The sequence below is a fragment of the Corythoichthys intestinalis genome, chromosome 14 (genome assembly GCF_030265065.1).
Source record: "Corythoichthys intestinalis isolate RoL2023-P3 chromosome 14, ASM3026506v1, whole genome shotgun sequence".
Lineage (NCBI taxonomy): Eukaryota > Metazoa > Chordata > Actinopteri > Syngnathiformes > Syngnathidae > Corythoichthys > Corythoichthys intestinalis.
The window spans coordinates 18,221,327-18,246,003 of NC_080408.1; the positions used below are offsets into that span (position 1 = coordinate 18,221,327).

At 41.2% G+C, this 24,677-nt stretch overlaps 1 protein-coding gene across 2 annotated transcripts in view; it reads left to right on the top strand.

Annotated features, from left to right (window-relative positions):
- LOC130929378 (exostosin-like 2) overlaps positions 1 to 16,368 on the top strand; it is a 31,107-nt gene extending 14,739 nt beyond the window's left edge. The window contains exons 1-5 of one of the 2 annotated variants that reach the window (XM_057856479.1): positions 5,893 to 6,064; positions 8,357 to 8,751; positions 10,560 to 10,630; positions 10,754 to 10,869; positions 14,496 to 16,368. In XM_057856479.1, the coding sequence (XP_057712462.1) occupies positions 6,015 to 6,064; positions 8,357 to 8,751; positions 10,560 to 10,630; positions 10,754 to 10,869; positions 14,496 to 14,862 (999 nt within the window). In that variant the 5' untranslated portion in view covers positions 5,893 to 6,014 and the 3' untranslated portion in view covers positions 14,863 to 16,368. Of the gene's footprint in view, positions 1 to 5,892; positions 6,065 to 8,356; positions 8,752 to 10,559; positions 10,631 to 10,753; positions 10,870 to 14,495 lie in introns of those variants that run through there. The other variant, XM_057856480.1, reaches the window with a different exon arrangement.
- Positions 16,369 to 24,677: the final 8,309 nt, after the last annotated feature.

The window sequence follows — 24,677 nt, forward strand, 5'->3', positions numbered from 1 at the left end:
CCTTGCTTGAACAATACCTGTTCTGACCCGTCAAGTATCTTGTAGTCTATGGTACATGATTAATAAAGGCAGGAATGTACTATACAATAAAATGGAGAGAAAACCAAATCAAAAATAAAACAATGAAACAGATAAAATCCAAGCACCTTAAAACCTAACTAAATAAATAAATGGGCTACCCTAGTCAGGAGAAAATGCTGGTCGGTCTAAAAAAGGGGTCTTTAACCCCCTTAAAAAGACCCTGATTAGTGATGCAGATATCAGGGGCCAGGCTACTCCACAACCTGGGCCAACAACCGCAAAAGATCGATCACCTCACTGTTTAAGTCTTAACGCTGGAACTTGCAGAAGAAGCTGACGGAAGAATGAAAAGCCCTGCCAGAATTACGGAAGGTTAAAATCTCTGACAAGTAGGAAGGAGGCTGGCCATTAATCGAATTAAAAACAAACAGTAAAAGTTTAAAGTCAATTCTAAAATGAACTGGAAGCCAGTGAGGTGACGATAGCACAGGGGTAATATGTTCACGTCTGGATGGACTGGTTAAAAATCGAGCAGCATCAGCATTCTGAACAAGTTGCAGACGAGAAATAGAAGACTTGCGAAGACCAACATCGAGTGGAGTGCAGTGGTCCAGCCTTGAGTTTATAAAGGCATGAATTGCTTTTACAAGGTCATGGCGGCTAAGAAAAGGCTTCACTTTGGCCAAGAGGCAGCGCTGGAAAAACTTGCTCTTACAACAGAACTAATCGTTTTACAAAATTGAGCCTGTTATCAAATATCACTCCAAGATTTTTTACGTGTGTCTTAAAAAAGGGAGCCAGGCAACCAGAGTTGGGTTGAAGGACAATCATCATGGATGGCGTGCCAAACGTTGTACATTCAGTTTTGCTGTTATTAAGGTGCAAAACATTATGCGTTAGCCACTGCTTCACATCAGAATATAACTTTATCTGTCATTGCAAGAACAATTAAATTGCAAAAGTCCAACAGTCAGAACAAAAACAGCAATAAATAAGGATCAGAGACTTCCCTGAGGGTGCTCTAGAAGAACTCGTTCTCCGAGAAACTGCTGGTGCCCGTTTACAGGCGTGACTTAGAGAGCATCCTGGTGTACTGTCTATGCGTGTGGTACACTAGCTGCATAGTGGCTCAGAGTACATCACTGCAAAGGGTCATATATACAGCCCCCCAAAATCACAGACTGGCCTGTTCTCACACTCGAAGAACTGCACCACTCCTGCTGTCTCCGAAAGGCTGAAGAAATAACCCATGATCCCTGTTTGTGTGTTTGGTGATTACTCGGCAAACATGCAGTTAAAATTCTTGACTGTAACATCACTATAAAGGTTGCCAACTTCCTTGGAAAAAAGGTACGCCTCATTGATAGAGCCCGCAGGACTGATAACCGTCACCCATTTTCTTTCTTTCTTATTTTATTTTATTTTTTTCAATAATTTGACTCAAACCTGAATTAATTAGGCATATTTGAATGATATAAGCACATGGAAAGATCAATCATTATCAGCAATGTTTTTTTTTTTTTTTAATAAAAATCTTTAAAAGCAACTACAAAAGCAACTACAATAAAATAAATATTTGTCCTACTTAAATTATGAATGTATAAGTTAACCCTTGGAGTCCTGAGCCTTTTGTGTGTGTGTTTTTTTAAATACTTTTTACAGTATTTTGTCTCTATATACCATGTGCAAATATTTTCCATATACATATGAACTGTTATGATTACAGTATAACGTACTGTATTATATTACCATATTAGGGCAAAAAATACATAAATTCATCAAATTCAAACTGGAAAAAATACACAGAAGTGAAGTCCCATCCCAAAAGCATGAGTACTAGCACGCACACATGTGAGGATAAACATTTTCTACCATCAAATTAAAATAATCATATCTTCAGTTTTCTGTAGTGTATCGGATTGGTGGCAAGTGAAGCGCATACCTTGTAAGCTCTATATGGGACGTGAACTTTTGTTTCCGAATACAGGAAAATTCCATTTTTTATCTGCATCTGTTTCAAATGCCAAGAACCAACAGCGGCAGCTAATCACAAACATCTGATTCCATAAGATATGAAGCTTTCAGCTTATTTCCTGTCGCAAGGTCACAGAAATCAGATAAAGTGATTGTGGCCCGGGTGCAAGAAATTCGTATAGTTTCTTATGGAGTGTACTTTGCCCTTGCGATGTTCTGAGAGCATGTTTGAGGGTCTGCACAAACCTCTCTGCCAAGCCATTGGTTGCTGGGTGATAGGGAGTCGACTTGATGTGTTGAACCCCATTGGCTTGCAGGAATTCAACCATTGCTTTTGACACAAATTGGGGCCCGTTAGCTGACACGAGTTGTGCAGGGGCTCCGAAATGGCTAAACATTTCTCCTAACTTCTCAATTGTCTTTTCTGATGGGGTTGATTTCATAATGGCTACCTCTGGCCACTTACTATGGGCATCAATAGCAACCAGCAACATTCGATTTTTGAAAGGGCCCGCAAAGTCAATATGAATGCACTGCCAATGGTCCAGAGGAAAATCCCAAGGATGAAGTGGGGCTGAAGGTGGATCGTTGCGAATATTCTGGCACTATGAACAATATTTTACCGTTTCTTCTATCTGTTTATCTAATCATGGCCACCAAAAATACAACTCCGTCCCCCCGTGAGCTCTCGCGAGATCGCGCGCGATAATGTGCCATTTAAAACAACAACAAACACATGGAGTCTGTACTCATCAGAGAAGCAAAGAGAGAGCACATTTTTTTCCTTGCATATTGATATTGTAACGTTTGCTAAGCGGAAGTTTGGCCGCGACAACAACACACGAGCTTCAACGCCTTTTTCCTCTTTTTCTTTATTAACTTCCCGCCACCTAACCAATGCAAAAACAACAACTATATACACTGACGCTATCTCGTCCACCAATCGAGTGTCGCGCTGGTGCACCAGCACACCAATGACAGCCCCGCGTTGGTGCATAAATTAACCCACCGATGACAGCCCCGGCGACGCTACAATATTTTAGCTGTGTCTGTCTCTTAATTCCAGGTTGACTGCATCATGTTGAGATCAGGGCTCCGTGTGTGGGGGGAAGGGGGGCTATTATGCCCTTGGTTGTGTCGGTGGGTTTACATCTTTGTGCACATGCATTTAAAGTTTATGGCACATAACATCTCATAGAGCTGTTTTAAACAACTGTTAAATAATCTGTAATATTTATAAAATGGATAGCGAATTCTATACTACACGAACTAAAAAACAGCGTACTTGGAATTGGTGTCTCAACACTGCAGATTCCTGTGCCCAGCGCAAACTGTTGTTTTTTTCTATGAAGAGTCAAGTGAAATGTAGGAAAGAAGGAGAAACGTCTTGAATAGACCACCAGGTCGAAACTTGTGGGTGTCTCTTTTTTCTCTATCGTACTTTTCCCCCTCGACTCTGTATACAAACCGACATTGTGTGCGCGCCGGGCACGAGAATTTCTGCAGTGGAACCACTTCCAGATACGCTACTTTTTTCTTTTCGCTCAAAGTTGTCAGCACGCCTTGTGTTTGATATCATTGCCAGAAAAACACACATAATAGATCACCTTGCAGCTTCGCTTTTAATGCTGTCCTTATAATAACGATCTGCTGCATCGTATATTACTTTGTGACTTTCCAGTTTCCACCTCCATGATGAAGCGCTCATCATCCATCTTCGCTCGTGTTTAAACCGTGATTAGGCACCTGGACTTTTGACGTCAGGCCCAGCTCCACCCATTTTGTCGGATGCGTGTCCGGCAAAAATAGAAAATAGTCTATACCAGTGGTCTCAAACCGGTCCTCAAAGGGCCGCAGTGGGTACTGGATTTCATTCCAACCAAACGAGAACAATCCCTTTTCACCAATCTGGTGTCTAACAAGTGTAATCAGTTAATTGCAGTCAGGTGCTGCTTACTTTAGCAGAAACCTCATTGGTTGAACTGTCTGTTTTGGATCTGTTGGAACAAAGACCAGGACCCACTGCGGCCCTTTGTGGAATCAGTTTGAGACCCCTGGTCTATACGATCCGGCGGGCATGCGGCACGCCGGAGGTGGTTCGCAGTCAATCCGGAGCACTGACACGGCCGGTATACGTTGAACAATAGGATATAATGGGAACGGACTGGCTCCGGCGCTATTTTTTACCGGAGTCGGACCGGAACCGCAACGATCATGCATCTGGTGTACTTAGGCCCTAAGAGTATCCACGATCTCCCTGTACATTCTGCTGCCAGGTTTATCAGGTTGAAGCAAGTTTCTCAGTAAATTGAAAGTCTTTGGCCCAATAACGCTCAAAACGTGGGCGCCACTTTCTCTTCCGCAATTTCATTAGCTTCCATGAAATAGCCAAACCGCTCCGTGTACAAGCTCCACTGTTCCAAAAGCTCTTCAAAAGGGCCAACAGAGCCGATAACTCTCGCTATAGCGCCTGGTTATACACGCAGAAGCGGAGGTCGGCACCGTCTATTCACTGGAGTACCGTGACCCGCAGACAACTCCAAAAACAGCACGTCCGAGCTGACGTAGGTCCATACGTCTTTGTCGGCACTTTTTGTTATGCACTTCCTTAATCTAAGTACATGTAAGGCCGAGACTTGAATGGAACAACACTTCTTTATTCAGTGTGCGACTCAGCATATGTGCCCCCGACACATCACAGAGATTCCTTTTATACTGTAATACCACACCCACAGGAAGTGCACACTATGGCAACGAGCAGTATGACATAAATATGTTACAGTAATCATCCGCTGAAACTCCGGTGGCATGAAAACGGTTTGATCGGTGCATGAAGTCGGCAGTGTTGCCCAATCTGCAATAATTTTGCCCTGTCACACTGAATAAATGCATTTTTCATATTTCATTACACACAAGACTGTTTGTGGGGACTATTTTGCAAAAAAAAAATAACCCATGGGGATTTCCCGATCGCATATTTTTTTTCACCTAAGTCCGAGTCACCTGATAGAGAATCTGCCGATACAGACGCCCCATCCATAACGAAAAGAAAAGTTTTTTGAATTTTTTATTTGAAAGTTCCAGACATGTTAAAGGCAAGGCAAGGCAAATTTATTTATATAGCACAATTCAACACAAGGCAATTCAAAGTGCTTTACATCACATGAAGATCATAAAAATCACATTTAAATCAATACAACGTAAAAATCAAGACAATCAAAATCGGAAATAAAATTATACATAAAAATCGCATTTAATATCAAATAGAATAAAAATAAATAAATAAAAATAAAACAAAAACTACTACTACTAATGATAATTGAAATCAGCAATGGAGATAAGCACAAGAGGAATAGAAAGCAAGTAGATTGAAATATATAGACAGTTATGGATATGCAGTGCTAAACAAAAGTGTTTTTATCCCTGATTTAAAAGAGCTAACAGTTTGAGCATACTTCAGACATTCAGGTAACTTGTTCCACAGGTGAGGAGCATAATAACTAAATGCTGCCTCACCCTGCTTGGTTCTTGTTCTTGGAACATGCAGATGACCGGTTCCAGACGACCTTAGGGGTCTAGATGTCTCATAGGAATCTAACAAACCAAGCATGTATTTTGGTCCAAGGCCATTAAGTGTTTTGTAAATGAGTACTTCCTCTTCCACTTTTTCCGGGAGTGTGCGGATAATAAAATGTATAATTTTTGTTTCAATTTGGAAATGCCATTGTATTTCTGGATTATTTTGTTACATTTTAGCCCTTATTTTTTTTTTTTCTTTGAAAAATGGCCCAATCCAATTATGTGATCAGATCGGGGACATCCCTACCTAACTGAACAAAATACATTTACATACGCAGCCACACCCACTGCTGCTTTATGCTCAAATACACTCTCTCCTAAGTCTGGGTCAACAGAATCTTAGGAATTACTTTTGACGTAGTCGGACCTCAGCCAATTTGACAATATTTTTTTCCGTTTATTTGATTTTTTTATCTTCTCTGAATCCGATATCTGGTATCATGTTCAACCCCGCAGAAGAAAAGTTTTACACACCATGTCTCAATTTCAGGTAAGCACTTAACTCATAGCTCGCAGTATAGGTAATGCTCATGACTAATGGAATAAAAATATCCCCCACAAAGTCATATAAAAAAAGATTTATTTATTTATTTATTTATTTAAATTGTGTTTTTAGGAGTCACCACAGGAAAAACAAAAAACAAAAACAAAAAAACAGCACAAAACAAACAAAAAAACAACAACATACCAATGTACTGTAATATTGTATGAACAAAGTTGATTCACACTCTCAATAGCTAAATTGAGCATTTATGCCATTTTGTGGATTTATTGTTATAATAAACAAATACAGAACTTATGCACAGTATTTTGAATGTATATATCCGTCTTATCGTTCCATTCCAACAATAATTTACAGAAAAACACGGCATATTTTAGAGATGGTTTGAATTTTGATTAATTACGATGAATTAATTTTTAAGCTGTGATTAACTTGATACAAAATTTTAATAGTTTGACAGCCCTAATATACATATAAATATATATACATATACACACAGTGGGGCAAATAAATATTTAGTCAACCACTAATTGTGCAGGTTCTCCCACGTGAAAATATTACAGTGGCCTGTAATTGTCAACATGGGGTAAATCTGAACCATGAGAGACAGAATGTGAAAAAAAACTGAAAATCACATTGTTTAATTTTTAAAGAATTTATTAGGAAATCATGGTGTAAAATAAGTATTTGGTCAATGCCAAAAGTTCATCTCAATACTTTGTTATGTACTCCTTTGTTGGCAATAACGGAAGCCAAACGTTCTCTGTAACTCTTCCCAAGCTTTTCACACACTGTTGCTGGTATTTTGGCCCATTCCTCCATGCAGATCTCCATGCAGTGATGTTTTGGGGCTGTCGTTGGGCAACACGGACTTTCAACTCCCTCTCGCAGATTTTCTATGGGGTTGAGACCTAGAGACTGGCTAGGCCACTCCAGGACCTTGAAATGCTTCTTACGAAGCCACTCCTTTGTTGCCCTGGCTGTGTGTTTGGGATCATTGTTATTGGGATTATGTTGTGTATTACCTGGAGCTGGGGTGGTTTCTTGGAGAGACTGCGGCCGGCTCCAAGGGCAGGTGATGTCGAAATGAAAAGAGTACACGATCGTTCTAGTTGAACAAGTGGAGGCTTCCACACAGAAATCTCATGTCTTCTGATAAACCCTAATGAAACAGCTGTATCATCACAATGTGAGATGAGGAGAGGAGCCCTGTCCCTCACCCAAACTTTGTTTATATACCCACGAGAGCTTTCTTTGTTTCTGCGACCTGGCCAATAGAATGGAGGTCGGCCCCCAAACCTCTTGAGGTGGAGATGGCCCTGCTGTGCAGCCAAAGGCATCACCGGCTGGATGCCCCCCTCTAATATTTTCAAGTAGGAGAACTTGCACAATTGGTGGTGGACTAAATACTTATTTACCCCACTGTATATAAGATATATAAATCCACAAGATGGCATTAACATTATTAACATTCTTTCTGTTAAAGGGATCCAAGAATAGAAAGACTTGTAGTTCTTAAAAGATAAATGTTAGTACAAGTTGTACTAATTTTATATTAACACCCTTCTTAATGTTTTCATTTTAATAACATTTGTAAAATGTTCAATCAAAAAATAAACTAGTTGCTCGTCATTGGAACATGGGCTCCCTGCTGTTCTTCCACAGTGTCTTTAAAAGGTAGTGATTGAAATACACCACAAGGTGTCAATGGCGACTTTTAAATTAATTAGAGATCTACAGTAGCTAGAGATCTAGAGAGTGCGTTTCGTCCCTCGACTGACGCCGTAGTTTCCGGGTTCATTGTACCTTACGTTAATTTGAGTGTTGGCTTCACAACGTACGAGACCTCTGATAGTTTTTATATTGTGGCTAAACATTGCCATCCAGTGTATTTGTTGAGCTAAACGAAATGTTTGAATAGAGTTTGGCCAAAGTCTGAGTAAGTTTTATGTGTATTTTCCCCATAAGAATGCATTATAATTCGATTCATTCGTTCGACAGCCAAAAAACCTACGTTAAATACTTAATAAATACTTCTGGTACAATTGCAAATATAAATTATATAAATACAAATCGGAATAATGACAATATTAATAATGTAACGAATCGGTTTGTAATGTGGTTCTAATGTCTAATGTTTTACAAATACTCCTAATTCATAAATTGAGAATACCCTGCGTGCCAGCCACATCCTAGTAATGCTCAAAACAACCCTTCTGAATGAATTATTATTATGAATATAATTTATAAAGATTAGTGCAAGTCTTTTTTACTCTGCAGGGGCTGCAACTGCCGTGTTGGCCGCAACCGAGCCTGCCTGTTTTTTTGGTCCTCCCTGGTGCTGCTGGTGGTTGTTGTCACTCTGAAAGCTTTGCAGTATCAACAAGGTGACGTAACAGAAATTCCCAGGGAGTTAACTGACTTCAAGCAGGAGGGCTTTACCCTCATTATCCAAACGTACAAGAGAGATGATATCCTCCTGAAGGTCCTAGAACGTTGCCTGGCTGTGCCTCAGCTCCAGAAGATCATCATAGTGTGGAACAATGTTGAGGAACGCCCCACCCAGAAATTACGGGAGTCCTTGGCCCATCACAGTACTGCTATTGTCTTTTTGGAGCAAAAGATCAACAGTATGCAAAACAGATTGCAACCCTTTTCTGAAATTCACACTGATGGTGAGCTTGCATCTTGTCTTACTGACATGCTGTTTATGGCCATGTTTCCACCTCTAGGAACGAGATGAAATACAAGAACATTTTTCATAGGTTATGAATACACGATGTATGTATTTTATCATGAACAAGTAATTCACACAATTCTCTGCAATAGTTTTAAATTTTCTTTACTAAACGTATGTGCAGTTTGCAACTCTCACACATACAGTGGGGCAAATAAGTATTTAGTCAACCACCAATTGTGCAAGTTCTCCTACTTGAAAAGATTAGAGAGGCCTGTAATTGTCAACATAGGTAAACCTCAACCATGAGAGACAGAATGTGGAAAAAAAACAAAATCAAATTGTTTGATTTTTAAAGAATTTATTTCCAAATTAGAGTGGAAAAAAAGTATTTGGTCACCTACAACAAGCAAGATTTCTGGCTGTCAAAGAGGTCGAACTTCTTCTAACAAGGTCTAACAAGGTCTAACGAGGCTCCACTCGTTACCTGTATTAATGGCACCTGTTTTAAGTCAGTCACACTCCAAACTCCACTATGGCCAAGACCAAAGAGCTGTCGAAGGACACCAGAGACAAAATTGTTGACCTGCACAGGGCTGGGAAGACTGAATCTGCAATAGGTAAAACGCTTGGTGTAAAGAAATCAAGTGTGGGAGTAATTATTAGAAAATGGAAGACATACAACACCCCTGATAATCTCCCTCGATCTGGTGTTCCATGCAAGATCTCACCCCGTGCCGTTAAAATGATAACAAGAACGGTGAGCAAAAATCCCAGAACCACACAGGCGGACCTAGTGAATGACCTACAGAGAACTGGGGCCACAGTAACAAAAGCTACTATCAGTAAAGCTACTATCAGTAGCACAATGCGCCGCCAGGGACTCAAATTCTGCACTGCCAGACGTGTCCCCCTGCTGAAGCCATTACATGTCCGCAGTTTGCTAGAGAGCATTTGGATGATCGAAAAGAGGACTGGGAGAATGTGTTATGGTCAGATGAAACCAAAGTAGAAGTTTTTGGTAGAAACACAGGTTCTCGTGTTTGGAGGAGAAAGAATACTGAGTTGCATCCGAACAACACCATACCCACTGTGAAGCATGGGGGTGGACACAACATGCTTTGGGGCTGTTTTTTCTGCAAAGGGACCAGGGACGACTGATCTGTGTAAAGGAAAGAATGAATGGGGCAATGTATCAAGAGATTTTGAGTGAAAATCTCCTTCCATCAGCAAGGGAAAAGCTTGTGAAGAGTTACAGAAAACGTTTGGCCTCCGTTATTGCCAACAAAGGGTACATAACAAAGTATTGAGATGAACTTTTGGTATTGACCAAATACTTATTTTCCACCATAATTTGCAAATAAATTCTTTAAAAATCAAACAATGTGATTTTCTGGGGGTTTTTTTTCTTCCACATTCTGTATCTCATGGTTGAGGTTTACCCATGTTGACAATTACAGGCCTCTCTAATATTTTCAAGTGGGAGAACTTGCACAATTAGTGGTTGACTAAATACCTATTTGCCCCACTGTAGTTCATATTTTAAGAAATTCCCAATTTGCTTATTTATATTCTTGGAGCAATCATCTTTCACATAAAGGTCATTTGTACTAAAAGGTTGCTCCTGCTTTAGTTATGCTTTTTGGTACCCATAATCTGAAAACACCATGTAGGCAGAAGACATGATTATGGGTGTTGAATCATTCAGTATGTTTCAGGATGGTCAAAAACAAAATAAATTCCTATCCTTTAACAAATAAATCAGTATTAACATAACCTCTTTACTCTCTGTTCTTTCAATTTTAGCTGTGTTGATGTTGGATGATGACATTCTTCTCAGCGCTTCTGACATCAGTTTTGCTTTCACCATTTGGAAGGTAAACAGTTTGCGTTCAGGTAAACATGATTGAAGGGTTTATTGTCCACAAAGTGTGGCGTAATGTGCTCTATAAAATGTATCAGAATTTTTAATTTGGTGTATCAATGTGTTTGTTCAATAGCTATATCCGGACCAAATTGTTGGCTTTGTACCCCGGAAACACGTCGAGACCTCTCCTGGGGTGTACAACTACGATGGCATCGGGCTGCCGGATTCGAAAAAAGTAGGAGGAGACAAGTAAGATGATAATCATGTGATTTGTGGGCATCTTATTAGGGAAGGCAAATTTATTTGTATAGCAGAATTTCACAAAAGGTAATACAAAATGCTTTACACACAGCAGACCGGTTCCAAAAGACCTTTGGGGGGTCAGAGGAGTCAGACAAATCAAGCATGTATTTTTGTCAAATGCCATTAAGTGTTTTGTGGACCAGCAGTAATATTTTATAGTCTATCCTTTTTACTCACAGTAACAGGAAGCAGTGTCACTATTTCATGACAGGTGTAAAATGGCCCAGTTTCCTTGTATTTGTAAGGACTCTGTCAGCAGCCTTCTGTATTCGCTGCAGCTCCTTGACTGACTTTGGTTGAGACCTGTAAATAGACCATTGCAATTATAAGTTAAGTTTTCCTTTTAAAAAAAAAAGAGTGAGATAGTGTCCTTATTGACTGAACAGGTTTAATGTGCCACGTGGGAGTTTGATGTACTCCCATTGTGGTTGTTCATTTGGTTTTATTTATTAGAAGAAATCAGAAGGCAAAAAGGGGTTAAGTAGGGACAGAAAGAAAGGGATGAAAGAGTTAGGTTCAATAATACCTTCACTTTTGTTTTGACCTCAGGCAAGTTTTTTTTTTGGTTTGTTTTTTTGGGCACCTGCCTTCTACACAAACACTTGTCAAGTTAACACCACTAATGCTTGGCCACAACCCCATTCCCCCAGAGGAGTAACACTGCTCCCTGCCCTGGCATTGTAATGACTTGGTGTAACTGAGCAACAAAATACAAAGACAACTGTTTTTGGCGGTTATACGACACCACGAAAGAAAACAACAGGTTTTACATATGCATTAGGCTACTGCATTACACTTACTTTAACAACGCATATACAAGAAATATATTTCCATTCAAAATGGTATTTTTTTAATGATGTGTAAAAATAACAGTTAGGAAAAACATCAGTGACCCCAACCTCTTTCTCTTAATTTCTATTTCCCCTCATTTCCTCACATCTAAATCCAAAACATCAATTTAAAATACTTACATAACTTCACTTATGAACATAGGATGGTGTACATTAAAATTAAAGATAATGTAAATATTGACTTTAAAAAAATATATATATAATAATAAAGATATAAGTAACCTAGATTAGAAAAAATAAGGTCAAATTACTCTTACCTCTTGCGTACATTGAAATTGAATATATTTTAAAGATAACACAAACATTGACTTTTTTTTTTAATCATAAGGCAATAAGTAAGTAGCCTATTGCTAAATGAACAAAAATAAGCACAATAAAATGCGCACATGAACATGGAAGATGTTCTGAACCTCGCCATCAGAGTAAATAAAATAAAATAAACCTTTTCAACTCTCCCTTTTCCCTGAAAGATCTGATTAATTTTCTGTTACTTTGTCCTTTTTTATAGTATTAATTCAACAAGTTGTTTGTTACCTCTCTGGTTTGTTCTTTTTTTATTTTTTCGTTGTTCCAGAAAACCTGTGCATTTGAAAAAAACAGAGCTAACTATCCATGCTGATGACATGCCATTCAGTCAGCTAATTAAACGGACAACTGATTCAAAGGTGGTTTTCTGTGCACATGCACACATCGACGCGACTCATCGAGGGCAGAACTCTTTGGAATAAATAATATATGGAAGAGACTCCCTGGAACATCTCCTCAGCAGCTGCCCAAAGTCCCTGGCTGATGGTCGCTATCGCTGGCGCCACGACCAGGTACTCAAAGCAGTTTCCCAGAGTATGGCCTCCGCCATCAGCTCTAGCAAACACCATCATGCTCCGAGGAAGGCCGTCCCCTTCATCAAAGCTGGAGAGAGACCCAGTCCACGGATAACAACAGAACTCCTCCACACAGCCCCTGATTAGAAGCTCCACGTTGACGTGGGAAAACAACTGATGTTCCCCCAGCACATAGCAACAACATCTCTCCGGCCAGACATGATCATCCTCTCAGAGGCTACAAAACACCTGATCATGCTGGAACTCACCGTGCCCTGGGAAGAGCGGATTGAGGAAGCCAACGAGAGCAAACGGGCCAAGTATCAGGAACTAGTGGAGGAGTGCAGGGGAAGGGGCTGGAGGACTTTCTATGAGCCCATAGAAGTCGGCTGTCGAGGCTTCACAAGACGCTCCCTCTGTAAAGTCTTTGGTTGCCAAGAAGAGGGCCATTCAGTCTGCAAGTGAAGCTGCAGAGAAAGCCACAAGGGGGTTGTGGTTGAAGAGGGCAGATCCGTGGGTTGCTACTGGGACACAAGCCGGGACTTGATCCACCCCGGCTGGGTCGCTAGGACGAGGGTGTCTGATGTTGCGAGACCCGAAACACCCAACGAATCCTGGATACATCACTGATGATGTGTCCCAGTGCATCCAGGAGATGTATCTTTCAAGTCAAGTATCAGTGGAAACATTACAATGCACAAGCACTTTATTTCGCTTGTCAATGTTTGTGTATGTAAATCTGACGTAAGTAGATTGTTTTCTTCTTGGAGATGCATGTGTAGCAGCGTGAGAGGTTTTTTTTTTAAAAACGTGGTTTTGACAGTTGCTTTCATATTTTCGGGATCAAAGCACCATTCTGGCCTCTTCCTGGCCCCGAAACTTTTACAGAAAGGCACACTTTTATCCCTGCACATCCTACCTAAGAACATACTGGAGCTACTGTGATGTAATTACATTAACCGAAAGAAAAGAGGAAAAATGCTCGTTGGATAGAGACGTGATTGGGCAAGGTGCCAGCAATGTGCAATGGGTGTCAAGCGGGCACGGACGAGGAGGACCCAATCACAGGGTGTTAAACTAAAGAAGCTTTAATCAAAGTCACCAAAGTACAAACAAATGTCAAGGGGATCAAACAATAGGAATCAAAACTTACTTGAGCGCGACAATCAGAACACGAAGGTTTGGACGTAGAATTAGAGACTGTGATAGACAATAAATCGACAATGACGCAGCAAGGACTGAACAGAAACTGGGGGCTTAAATACACAGATAAGGGGCAATGAGACAATGAGGCACAGGTGGGTGACACAAGAGGCAGCGGATTGGTCAACACACAAGGGGCAGGCACGACAAGTGAAATCAATGGGTAATTATGGGGACAAGCCACACTAAGCAAATCCTAACAGAACCCCCATCAAGGGACGGATCCCAGATGTCCCCAAGGAAAATAAGTCCAAACAGGGCGGGCGGAAGCGGCCCGGAGGAGGGAGCAATGTCAGCCCATCAGGGCTAGTCAGGCAGGCGTCCAGGATGCCAGTCGTGGGCCGACCTCACGGGTCGATCGGGCGGGCATCCAGGACGGCAGACCTTGGGCGACCACACGGGCCAGTGTTGGGAGGACCAGGAACGGAGTCGTTGGGAGGACCAGGAACGGAGTCGTCGGGTGGACCAGGAATGGAGTCGAGAAAACCGGGGGCTAGACCGGGACGTCTGCACGGGCAGCCGGGACGTCGTGCTGGCTCCTCGCCATCTAGCCCCCACCCCGGGTCCTCGCCACCTAGCACCCGCTTATATAAATGACCTATACAGAAATATACTTGTTTAAACGCAATGAAAAAAATATCTGAAATATTTCTCTACAATAGCCATTAGCGATATAATTTTCCTTTGCTGTGTCTAGATATTCCATGGTGTTGATCAGCGCCGCATTCTTCCACTGTCGCTACCTACAGTTGTACAAGGACCAGCCGAAAGCGCTCCACAGTCTGGTAGACGACACCCACAACTGTGACGACATCGCCATGAACTTCGTTGTGGCTCTGCACCTGCACAAAGTCTGGGCTGGCGCTAGGCCCGCGGGTGTTTTCGTCAAACCTGTGGACATGGTCAACCTAGAGAAGCAAGCCGACAGCGGCTTCAAGGGATTATGGCAGCGCCCAGAACACTTCAAACAGAGGTCCTACTGTCTCAACCAACTAACTAAAATTTATGGTTTCATGCCATTGCAGTTCTCTGACATCATGGTGATGCGGTTTCGCAAGAGTTGAGCGTTAGAGAATGTTTTTAGTGGACATGCATGCATAAACATGCTGTCCTTCTGAACACGGTTTCAAGTAAGTAGCGCCGTGTTTTGAGAGCGGCCTGATGAAAGGGATTGTCTAAACTTCTTTTACTTATGCAGTTCATAACTTAATTATTGATTTCGTAATGTTTTAATATCCTTGGGTTAATGGGTTTTATAAATATATTAATTGAGCTTCGCTATTTTTGGGTATTTGGGTGGGATGATATGCTAAAGCCTTGCATGTGACCTTGGCAATTTTTTTTGCCTTTGAAGCTGTCACAAGATGGCCACAAATCAATTGTCTTCATTGTAGAATTATTACTCTAACCTTATATTTTCAATACTTTAATAGTCATATTACTATCACAACAAATGTCCAATTTATGTCTTATATTTCTAGTGGTAAATGAATGCTTCACAGCTTTCCATAAACAATGATTTCTTAACGTGACATGATTTAGGAACTATAGTCCTTCAACAAGGTTAAATCAGAGAGTCCCCGATTTAAGGAAACTTGTGGAAGCTCCTCGATCCGTGATATTCAATGCATGTTTAAGAGACTTGCGACGCTCCTTAGGTGGAGTCAGAAAAACTTCAGAGTTGCCTGACCGTTTTTTTAAAAATGAATTTGAGTGTAGAGGCGTCGATATACTTTCCTCTTCCAGAACAGATAATAATTAAGAGGCACTGGGGTACAAAGAACTGTAGAGACTATAGATTTATTTATTTATTTATTTATTTCCCTGCACTTGAGATCCAGGCAAACTCCCTTGCAGTTAATTCTAAATGGTTCATATCATTTATCCCCATTAAGTGATTAATATTAATAATGTAATAACTCAGAGGTCTGGCCAGGACTGAGTTGATAAACAATTTAACTTTTGATGGAGAAAATAACATTTCCTAAAATTATAATTATTAAACCCAGAAAGTAAAAAAAAAGAACATTAGACCAGCAACAACCTTCAAATTTAAGGCTGCAAATCACCCAACATTTTAAGACTCATCAAGAAGTTTCACCAGAGCTTTTACTGATGAGAGAATAATCATTTTATTATTCAAAAGACAAATTGTGATTTTACTTTGGTATACATTTGCTTTGCGGTTCCTGAGATGTTTGAGTGATTCAATGATAAACGATATACTGTATGATGGTGTATTATAATCATGAACTTTTTTCAGTAAAGTGATTAAACTTGATAAATGTGTGTTCTTATTTTTTGAAAAACATTATTTGATCATTAAATTAGTAGTTCCAGTCCTAGTCTGTACATTTGTTAATTTGAATGTTAATGGCATTTGTTTTGGTGTACATTACAGAATTGTACAAATATAACTATACATTTTGTAATTCCTTAGAATTATAGTTGTTTTTGAAAATTGACCAAAGATTTACAAACAAACAAAAAAGTTAAAATGGCGCTCCTGGATTATCAAGCGCATATTGATTTAGCATTAAAATGGTGGACACAAATGTGACAACAAATGTCTTGACTGTTAAATTTATTCCAATTAAATTGAACTGAATTGAATTGAATTGAAATGGAAATAGAATTGGAATTATTTGGTTTCTCGGTGCTATTCTGCTTTGCCATCCCCACTTTTTTCTGCCCAAGTACCCTCCATGGGCTCCGTTGAGGGTTGCTGGCTTAGCGCCTATGGGTTGACAGTGTATCGCCCACTCCAGTTAGGGGCCCTGTCCTACCTGGTGGGCCGTGGGGGTCCCGTGTCAGCTGAGGGGCTGCACCGGTGGCTGATGGGCCGGATGGCTGTGTGGTGGTGGGGGCGAGCATGGGGGGCAGTTGGCGCATCCCTTCATCCTTTCCCTGAAGGCCGGTTAATGGGGGCTCGGATGGTCTGGGGGACCAAACTGGATCCCAGCCCTTGCTAGGGCTGCGATAGCTCACACCCCCATGTGGCCGGGGAGGAGCTGTGACCCTGGGGTGGCCCTCCCGCAGCATTTCCTCTTGCCTGCAGGACTATCACATTGGGATTCACGCACGACTGGATGTATTTAGACACAATCAAGTAGAGAAACTGTCGGGGCCGGGTTCAGCAATCAGGCAGGATTAAATAGAATGTCAACATATCGACACTTACAAGTGATTCACATATTACTGGGCTCTACACCTCACACTGCTGATTAGCGTACGCTCCACCCCACCAAATCGCATCTCTTTCTGACCCCCCCCTTCCTTTTTCTCCTCGTTCATGATACATGGTGTCAACCGGAAATACAATTAGCTAACAATAGCACTACTATATTGATAGTTAGCGTAGGTGCTGGGTTATGGCTGCCAGCCGGGAACCTAGCAGCCACAGTAATAGGGTGGTAGGTGGGTCCCACACGTTTTTCTATGGCATGGCTCCCGAGGCGTGGCTTCCTCTCTGCCTGGGCTGCCGGCCGCGGGAGTGGGGGGAGGTCGGGGCTCCGGTCTCGCGTCGTCCCACGGCGGCTCCTCGGCGTTCTCCTGCCTCCGCCTTCCCCTCTCTTCTCTAACTGGGTATCCGCCCTGTGCTCCGCCGCGGATCGCTGGCTGGGCGGCGGAGTATCGTCTGGATGTTGCCTGCTACAGTGGGTGACCCTGTCCTGCCCTGGGCTTGGTGGGCCGCTGGGGGCCCTGTGGCATGCCGTGTCGGCTGGGGGGCTGTGGCGGCGGCTCGTGGCCCGGGTGGGCGGACAGGGTCGGGGACGGGCGTGGGGTTGGTGGTGCGTCCCCTCATGCCATCCCCGAGGGCCGGTAGATGGGCGCGCGACCCTGGATTCCGGGTGGTGGGGGGACGAGGGCTCCTTTGCTGGGCTGCGGGAGCAGGGATGGGCTGCGCTGCCCACCCGCCACCTCCCCCGGGCTGGCTGGGTGGGTGCCGGGATTGGCGATGGGTCGGTGAAGGGGCGGTCGCCAACGGGCTTACACTCACAAGGGATTCACACGATTACTGGGTTCGAGATCCCCAGAGATGATTTGTGTACACTCTACTCCTTTTTATCAATTAGTTTATAGACTCCCCCACCTTCTTCCCCCTCTTTCCCTGGTCAACAGGCCCCCCACATGGTGTCAACCGGAAATACATTTAGCTGACGATAGCACCAACATATTGGTAGTTAGTGTAGTTAGGCCAAGGGTGGGCAAACTATTCCATAAAGGGCCGCTGTGGGTGCGGGTTTTTGCTGCAACCCATCAAGAGGACACCTTTTCACCAATTTGGTGTGTTATAAGTGCAATCAGTTGATTGCAGTCAGGTGCTTCTTGTTTCCATTGAAACCTCATTGGTTAAAAGCTCTGTGCTGGATCAGTTGAAACAAAGACCAGGACCCACTGTGGCCCTCGAGGACCGGTTTGCCCACCCCTGAGTTAGGTGTTCAATGTATTTCTTGTTGTTGTTTGTGTTTCTTCTCTTTCTTCTCTTGTGTTTCTTTTCTTTTGTTGCCCCATAACCCCTTCCTGTTCGCTGTTTTGTCATAATAAATGAGGTATGTTGAATGATCACAAAGGGAGTATGTCAGACTCTCAATGTGAAACATTAACTGTTCAGACTATCCGGGCACTTAGACTTCCATTCTCCGTGTCAAACAGCTGAACAGGACAGGCAGGGGCGGCCCAGCCTATACGCAGACTGTGCGGCTGCTTAGGGCCCCTGACCACTAGGGGGCCCCCAATCTGGCAATTGTTTTATTTATATTCTATTTTTTTTACTACAGTTTGCTTTATTTGACTTTTGTGAGTTTTGATACTTGATTACAAGCTTAAAAAAATAAAAGTTCTTCCTTAGCTTCTTTCTTTCCTCTTTTAGAAAAAGGTTTGGCGCTATCTACTGTAAGTACAGGCAATCATTTGGGGTGAGAAGTTTGAAGTATGCAGCGCAACAAAATCTGATTAATATACAAAATATGGACGTATGGCTTGGATTGCATGTATGGGTTTCACAGTACACTGTGACGAAATGGTGGGCCAAAAATATGGGCCCCTTTGCATTATTTTGCTTAGGGCCTCCAAATGGCCTTGGCCGGCCCTGAGGACAGGTTAAAAAAAAAAAAAAAAAGCTTAGGCGTTAAATGTATTTCTTGTTGTTGTTTGTTCTTCTCTTCTGTCTATCTCTCCTTTTCTATTTCCTTTTCTGTCCCTTAATAACCTCTTCCTGTTCGCTGCATTCTCCTAAGAAATGAAACACAATGAATAATCACAATGGGAGTAAACTTTATGCACAGGCAAATATGCTTAAGAGAAATTTTTTTATGTGTTCCTTCCACGTGAAAATATCACTGTTTAGGGCATATTGCACGCCATTTTGCACCGCTCACCTGTGAACCAGGGACTTAGCGAAGTCCATACAGAGGCTAAATGTAGCCTATAATGATGCCTTGAGGCTGTTTTTGCGGGTGCCTAGATGGTACAGCGCCAGCCAACTATTTGTCAGTTCTGGGTTACCCACCTTTAAAGAGCTACTAATAACTCTGATGTATAAGTTCATGTGTCGATTAAATGAGTCCGAAAATAGTATTTTAATGAAAATAACGGATCCTAAAAATAGTTATAGATGTAGGTCAAGCATGTGGCGCCATTTGTGTAAAAGCCTATTTGTTGTGCACAGATAGTTTGTGCCTTTTTTTTATGTTCTTTCTTTTATAGTTCCTGTTCCTGTGTTTTTTATGTTATTTTTCTGTTGGTTTGTGTGATATGGACACCCTGTGTGACTCCGGAATAAAGATCATATATATATATCATACTCTCATGTGAAACATTAAAATTCTGTGTCAAGCAGCTGAACAGGACAGGTTAAAAGACAAACAAAAGAGAGATTTATGAGGACTACTCTGATGGTCTCATTAATCAACTGAAATTCTAGTTTCTTGCAATGATTTCATCAAATTGTCATGTTTTGACCTCTGGGCTCATAGAGAGGCATTGTTTAAGTGCCTAGCTCTATCTAGTGTTCACGCAGAGAAGTGCAACAGTTAGTTGGCTGAATTCATAGGGAAGGTTCAGAATTTTTGACATTAGGCTTAATTTCCAAGGAAATTTGTGTTTAATTAGTCGGTGGAGTTGGTTTTAACAATTCTGTGCTAGTTATTTGTTAGTTGCATTGCCCCAGAGTGGCTATATTAGCATGAGTCAATGGAGCTTTCCAGCATGCCAATACAAAAACAATATGTGCAGGCATGAGAATCACTGATGCCATCAATAATGTTGGCTATGTTTTCAGGATGAAGTTCTTAAAACTTTCAATTGCATGTCAAAAATGTAGAATAAACACCAACATTTGTAATCCAGCAGCTCTGCAGGGAACAGGCCGTCTAGGCAAGGAGGGCGGAATGATATTATATCGGTTTAGAATGAAATGAATTACGGCAGTTTGGTGTGACATTGTTTAGGCCGCATTGGTATTTTGAACAATGATTTGCATTTTGAATTTATTTGACTATGTCAGATCTGTTAATATAGTTGTTTATTGGTTTGCGAGCAAGCACCATTGACTTGCGCTAGCTTAGCCCCTCCGGAGTCCTGTAACTAACAAATAACTAACAAACTGCATGGAATTTGTTGAAACCATCTCCACCGACTTATTAAACTCGCACTAACTCGAAACTTCTTGTCATTTAATGACATTTTCATACATTTCTGCAGTCTCCCAAAAATTGATTCACTGTAGTTTGGACACCCTTGGCGTAGACATTTTTAGGAACATGTGCTGACAGTAAAAAGGACAACATGAACCAGCACCAGTGTGGACCACCATGATTGAAAACCATGATGGGTAGCGATGGGACGGACTGCGCCGAAGCTCTGGAGTGTGTGCTGAGAAATTCAAGAAGTCTTTCATGTAGCGCGATTTGAAGCGTGTATCTTCAAGGGCAAATGACGTCACGAATGAAGTGGTTTGGGAAGTGGTTCGAGTTTTGCGTGGGCTTTTTGAACATATACAACCACAGTCAAAAGTTATGGGACACTTCAGCCATTGGTGGTTACAAATGTCCCTGCCTTCTTTGTTCAGTGTTTGTTTTGGCCAACAAGGCAATATACGCAGATTATCTTGCATGTGGTGGTAAAAGCATCTTTGCTTGACAAAGATGAACCATTAAAGTTTGTAACAGTTCATATTTTATCATTCTGTGGGCAAATAAGGATTCAATAAATAGATCAATAATTTTAATCACTTTTTTGAAAGCCATTTTAACACGAAAAGCAGCAATCATATTTAACATACTTTAAAATAGGCCTGAGCAATACTGGAAACAAACTACATTTGCCATTTTTTGGGGGGTTTGCGATATCTGCGATATTAAAACTAGAAGAATTTTCAACAGATAACTTGAATAGCCCTGTTTGGGATAGACCTTGTTAGAAAAATGGTTTTAATGTTGTTTACCCCTTACCCTTGTTAAAAGCCTGAACGATATTGGAAAAAATTAACATAGCGATATACAGTATATTGCCAAGTCTCTACACTTACTTTTTGCATTGCGTGTTCGAAAAATAAATAAATAAATAAATAAATATTGCACGTCCTTGAGATTCGAGTATTGCGCATCCGCAAGTCGTGATGATGAGGTTCAAACGATATATCGTTCAGGCCTATAGTCTGGAAACAATATTATCTAATTTTATCTCACTTCAGAAAAGAAGGATTCACCGATTGCCATGCTTTGTGCTAAAATGGGAACAGGGGCACTTCAGGGACCTTTCAAATTAGAGGTGGGGCCAGTGCTCCTGTGTCCCCACCCCTAAAACCACCACTGATTTCACCACTCAGTAGAATGAGAAATCGTCTCAAAACATTTGACGGCGCTGTCACGGTGGTTGTATATAAAAGCGATGGATCTGCAGAAAGTTGTATGGCTGCAATTTGATCTGGTGTTGTAGAATAAGTTTGAGTTAAAAACAAAAGTCTGAGTGTACATAATTAATTTTTATAAGCATGCTTTAAGACACTTTTGCACCCGTGTCTCCTCAGTGCAAATAGCTGTAGAATAAGTCTAAGTAAAAAAAAAAAAAAAAGTCTGAGTGTACATAATTAACGTTTATCAGCTTGCTTTAAGATACTTGTGCACCCCTCTCTCCTCGGTGCAACGTAAGAATGTGAAGTATCCAAAAAAAGAAATAGGCTGATGCACGTGTAACACAGGCTTTTGTTTTTGTACCAAATTATAAAATAATTGTGGACAACTAGGTTCGTCTACTCGAGCTTAGTGGAGTGATTAAGTTGAGACAGACTACAAGAGAGTTTTATATTGCCAGCTTTAGTGAAAAAAAAAACACAAACTTTATACATATGCAAAAACAACAAAAAAAACCCACATTTAACACATATACACATTTATAACCTATATTTGGCCAATAAATAATTCAATATTTTCAATTTTGGGTTGGTTTGGGTGCACCCTTCCAAAGTTAGAATATTTAGGCAGTACCTTTTAGTCTAACTGGAATTTCTGATTTTCAATCTATTGCCCCAAAAATAGTGGCACAATCAAACTTCTAATACTTTTTTTTCTTCAGCATGGGAAATTGTTTCAAATCCTTATGCAAAATTACACATGTGCAATTGTTCAGTCAAAATTGTCCTAACAAAAAGATATTCAGTTCACAGTTCCCGGGATATTAATCAAAAGAAGTCCATAAAAAAAAAATGTCAAAGTCCTGTCGATGTAAGGCACAGTGTAATGCTGAATGGTGAGGTATTAGCTCCAAGTTTGTTTGTTTTTTGTCCTACCACACCAAGAGAATGCAGCAAAGAGGTATCCAGGTTATCTCAATCTAGATCCAAGTGGTTAGCTCGCCATCAAAATCCAGAACAGTTGGTCCAATATCCAATCTGACACAAAGACCAGTTGAAACAAGGTCTAAGGGGGAAAAAAAACCTGACCTGTCAATGGACAGTGTCAGATCAATTATGAGTTTCAATTCAAATCTGTAGCTCAATGATGAGATACATCTATTTTTCATTTTCAACTAAATTCACATTGCACATAAAATAATTGAAATTGACAGAAAGCATACAGTATATATATTTAAACAATTAACAATTTTAAACAGCTTAACAATTCTTTCTTTTTTTTTTTTGTTCTCCTTTGAGTAAAAATTAAGGAAACCTCAAACCTTCCATCAACTCAATGAGGTGGTGAAACTTACATGTAACATACACATAACAATATAGCACTTTTTTTTTCTTTCCCCCCCCCCAAAAAACACATTACTGCTGTGAACATAGGAGCTTCACTACATGCTCACCGATCTCTCACACCGTGTTTTGAACACAGTTGGGCCGCGTTTTGTCGCTCCACGCGTTGGTCTTGCTCTATAGATAAAATGGCAACGTAGCACGTTAGCACGCTATGCTAACGTTAGCGCGGACTTTTTGCTAACGCTAGCGGCGAGTAAAACAAAATACAGAGCACAGCAAACTCGTTCGTAGAGAGAATAGTACCTAATTTATCATAAATTGCAACAATATATTAACTTAACTCACGTTTTTCTTTTCTGTAGATAAGCTTTCCAGGTTGTGTGTTCACTCGCCAGTTAGGCAGTTCTGTCTGTCTGCGTTGCCGCTCAATTGTGTTCTGCAACCTATCGTGCTACCAACTGAAACATACGAGGGCGGCACTTCCTGCCATATGAGCAACTAATAGGCTGAATTATTGCTTGCAATCGTTTTATTTATTTATCATTACGTTGATTAAAAAATAAATTCTAATTAAATGTGAAATAATATATTTAGCAAAATTTGATACAATTACCAACACATTTTTTTTTTTTTTATTGTGCACTTTTGCTCATGTGGGTTACACTTTCCCCTCCTGACAGTATGCCCGTCCCGGGGCATCTGGTTGGTAGAGACTAGCCTGGTCTAAACTTTCAATGCTATGCAAGGACTTTGCGAAGGCTTCGCTAAGGCCATGGAAGAAAGTGGTTATCATCATCATCAAAGGATTTCCTAACTTTGAATACTGTAAGCGATCAGGTTGACTACTTTGCCTGGAAGACCGTCGAAGGCTGGATTCAGCATTTCCTTGGTCATCGTTCTGTTTCCAACTTGATTTAGGCTGAACAGTGACAGTTGTGTCTTCACAAGGTGCTCTTTCCTGATCAGATACATCTGCCAACACTGGACACACTTCATCATCCCTGGTTGAAGGGTCCTCAGGCACGTGAATATTGTTGCCAGAAGGGGCACCTTCAGGTGAGTCACACATACGTAGTACTTCTGGGTCTGTAACACCTTGTGTAGTAGCATCAGTGTTTACTGGAAGATCAATTGTAGAGGGATGCAACTGAACTGGGAGAGAGGAATTCTCAGAGTCATTAGATTGTCTAAGTCCTACTGGAGGATGTTCCAAATTTGGTTTCTCTTGTAATGTTATGAACACATTAGGTTCTGGGGTGTGAGTTGGGATTACTGTCCAAGTAGGAATCACTTCAGACTCAGAGTCATCTTCCTCTTCATCCTGAACAACAGGAAACTGTCTTGTCCTGGGTCTCTTGAAGGAAACCTTTTCAGATGACTCTGTTGTTACAGGGAGAAACCCACACGGAAGTAGCAGGTCACGATGCAAGGTTCGCACCGGTCCATCTTTAGTTTCGGGCTTGACTGTGTAAACTGGTATCTCGCCAACTTGTTTCAAGACCACATAAATATCACTCTCCCACTTGTCTGCCAATTTATGTTTACCTCGCAGTTTGACATTTCGAACGAGTACTCGGTCTCCAGCTTCCAGAGTTGAGTCCACAACTCTTCTGTCAAACCGGGTCTTGTTGCGGGCAGCATTCTTTTCTGCAGAGGCGGTAGCCATCTCGTAGCTCT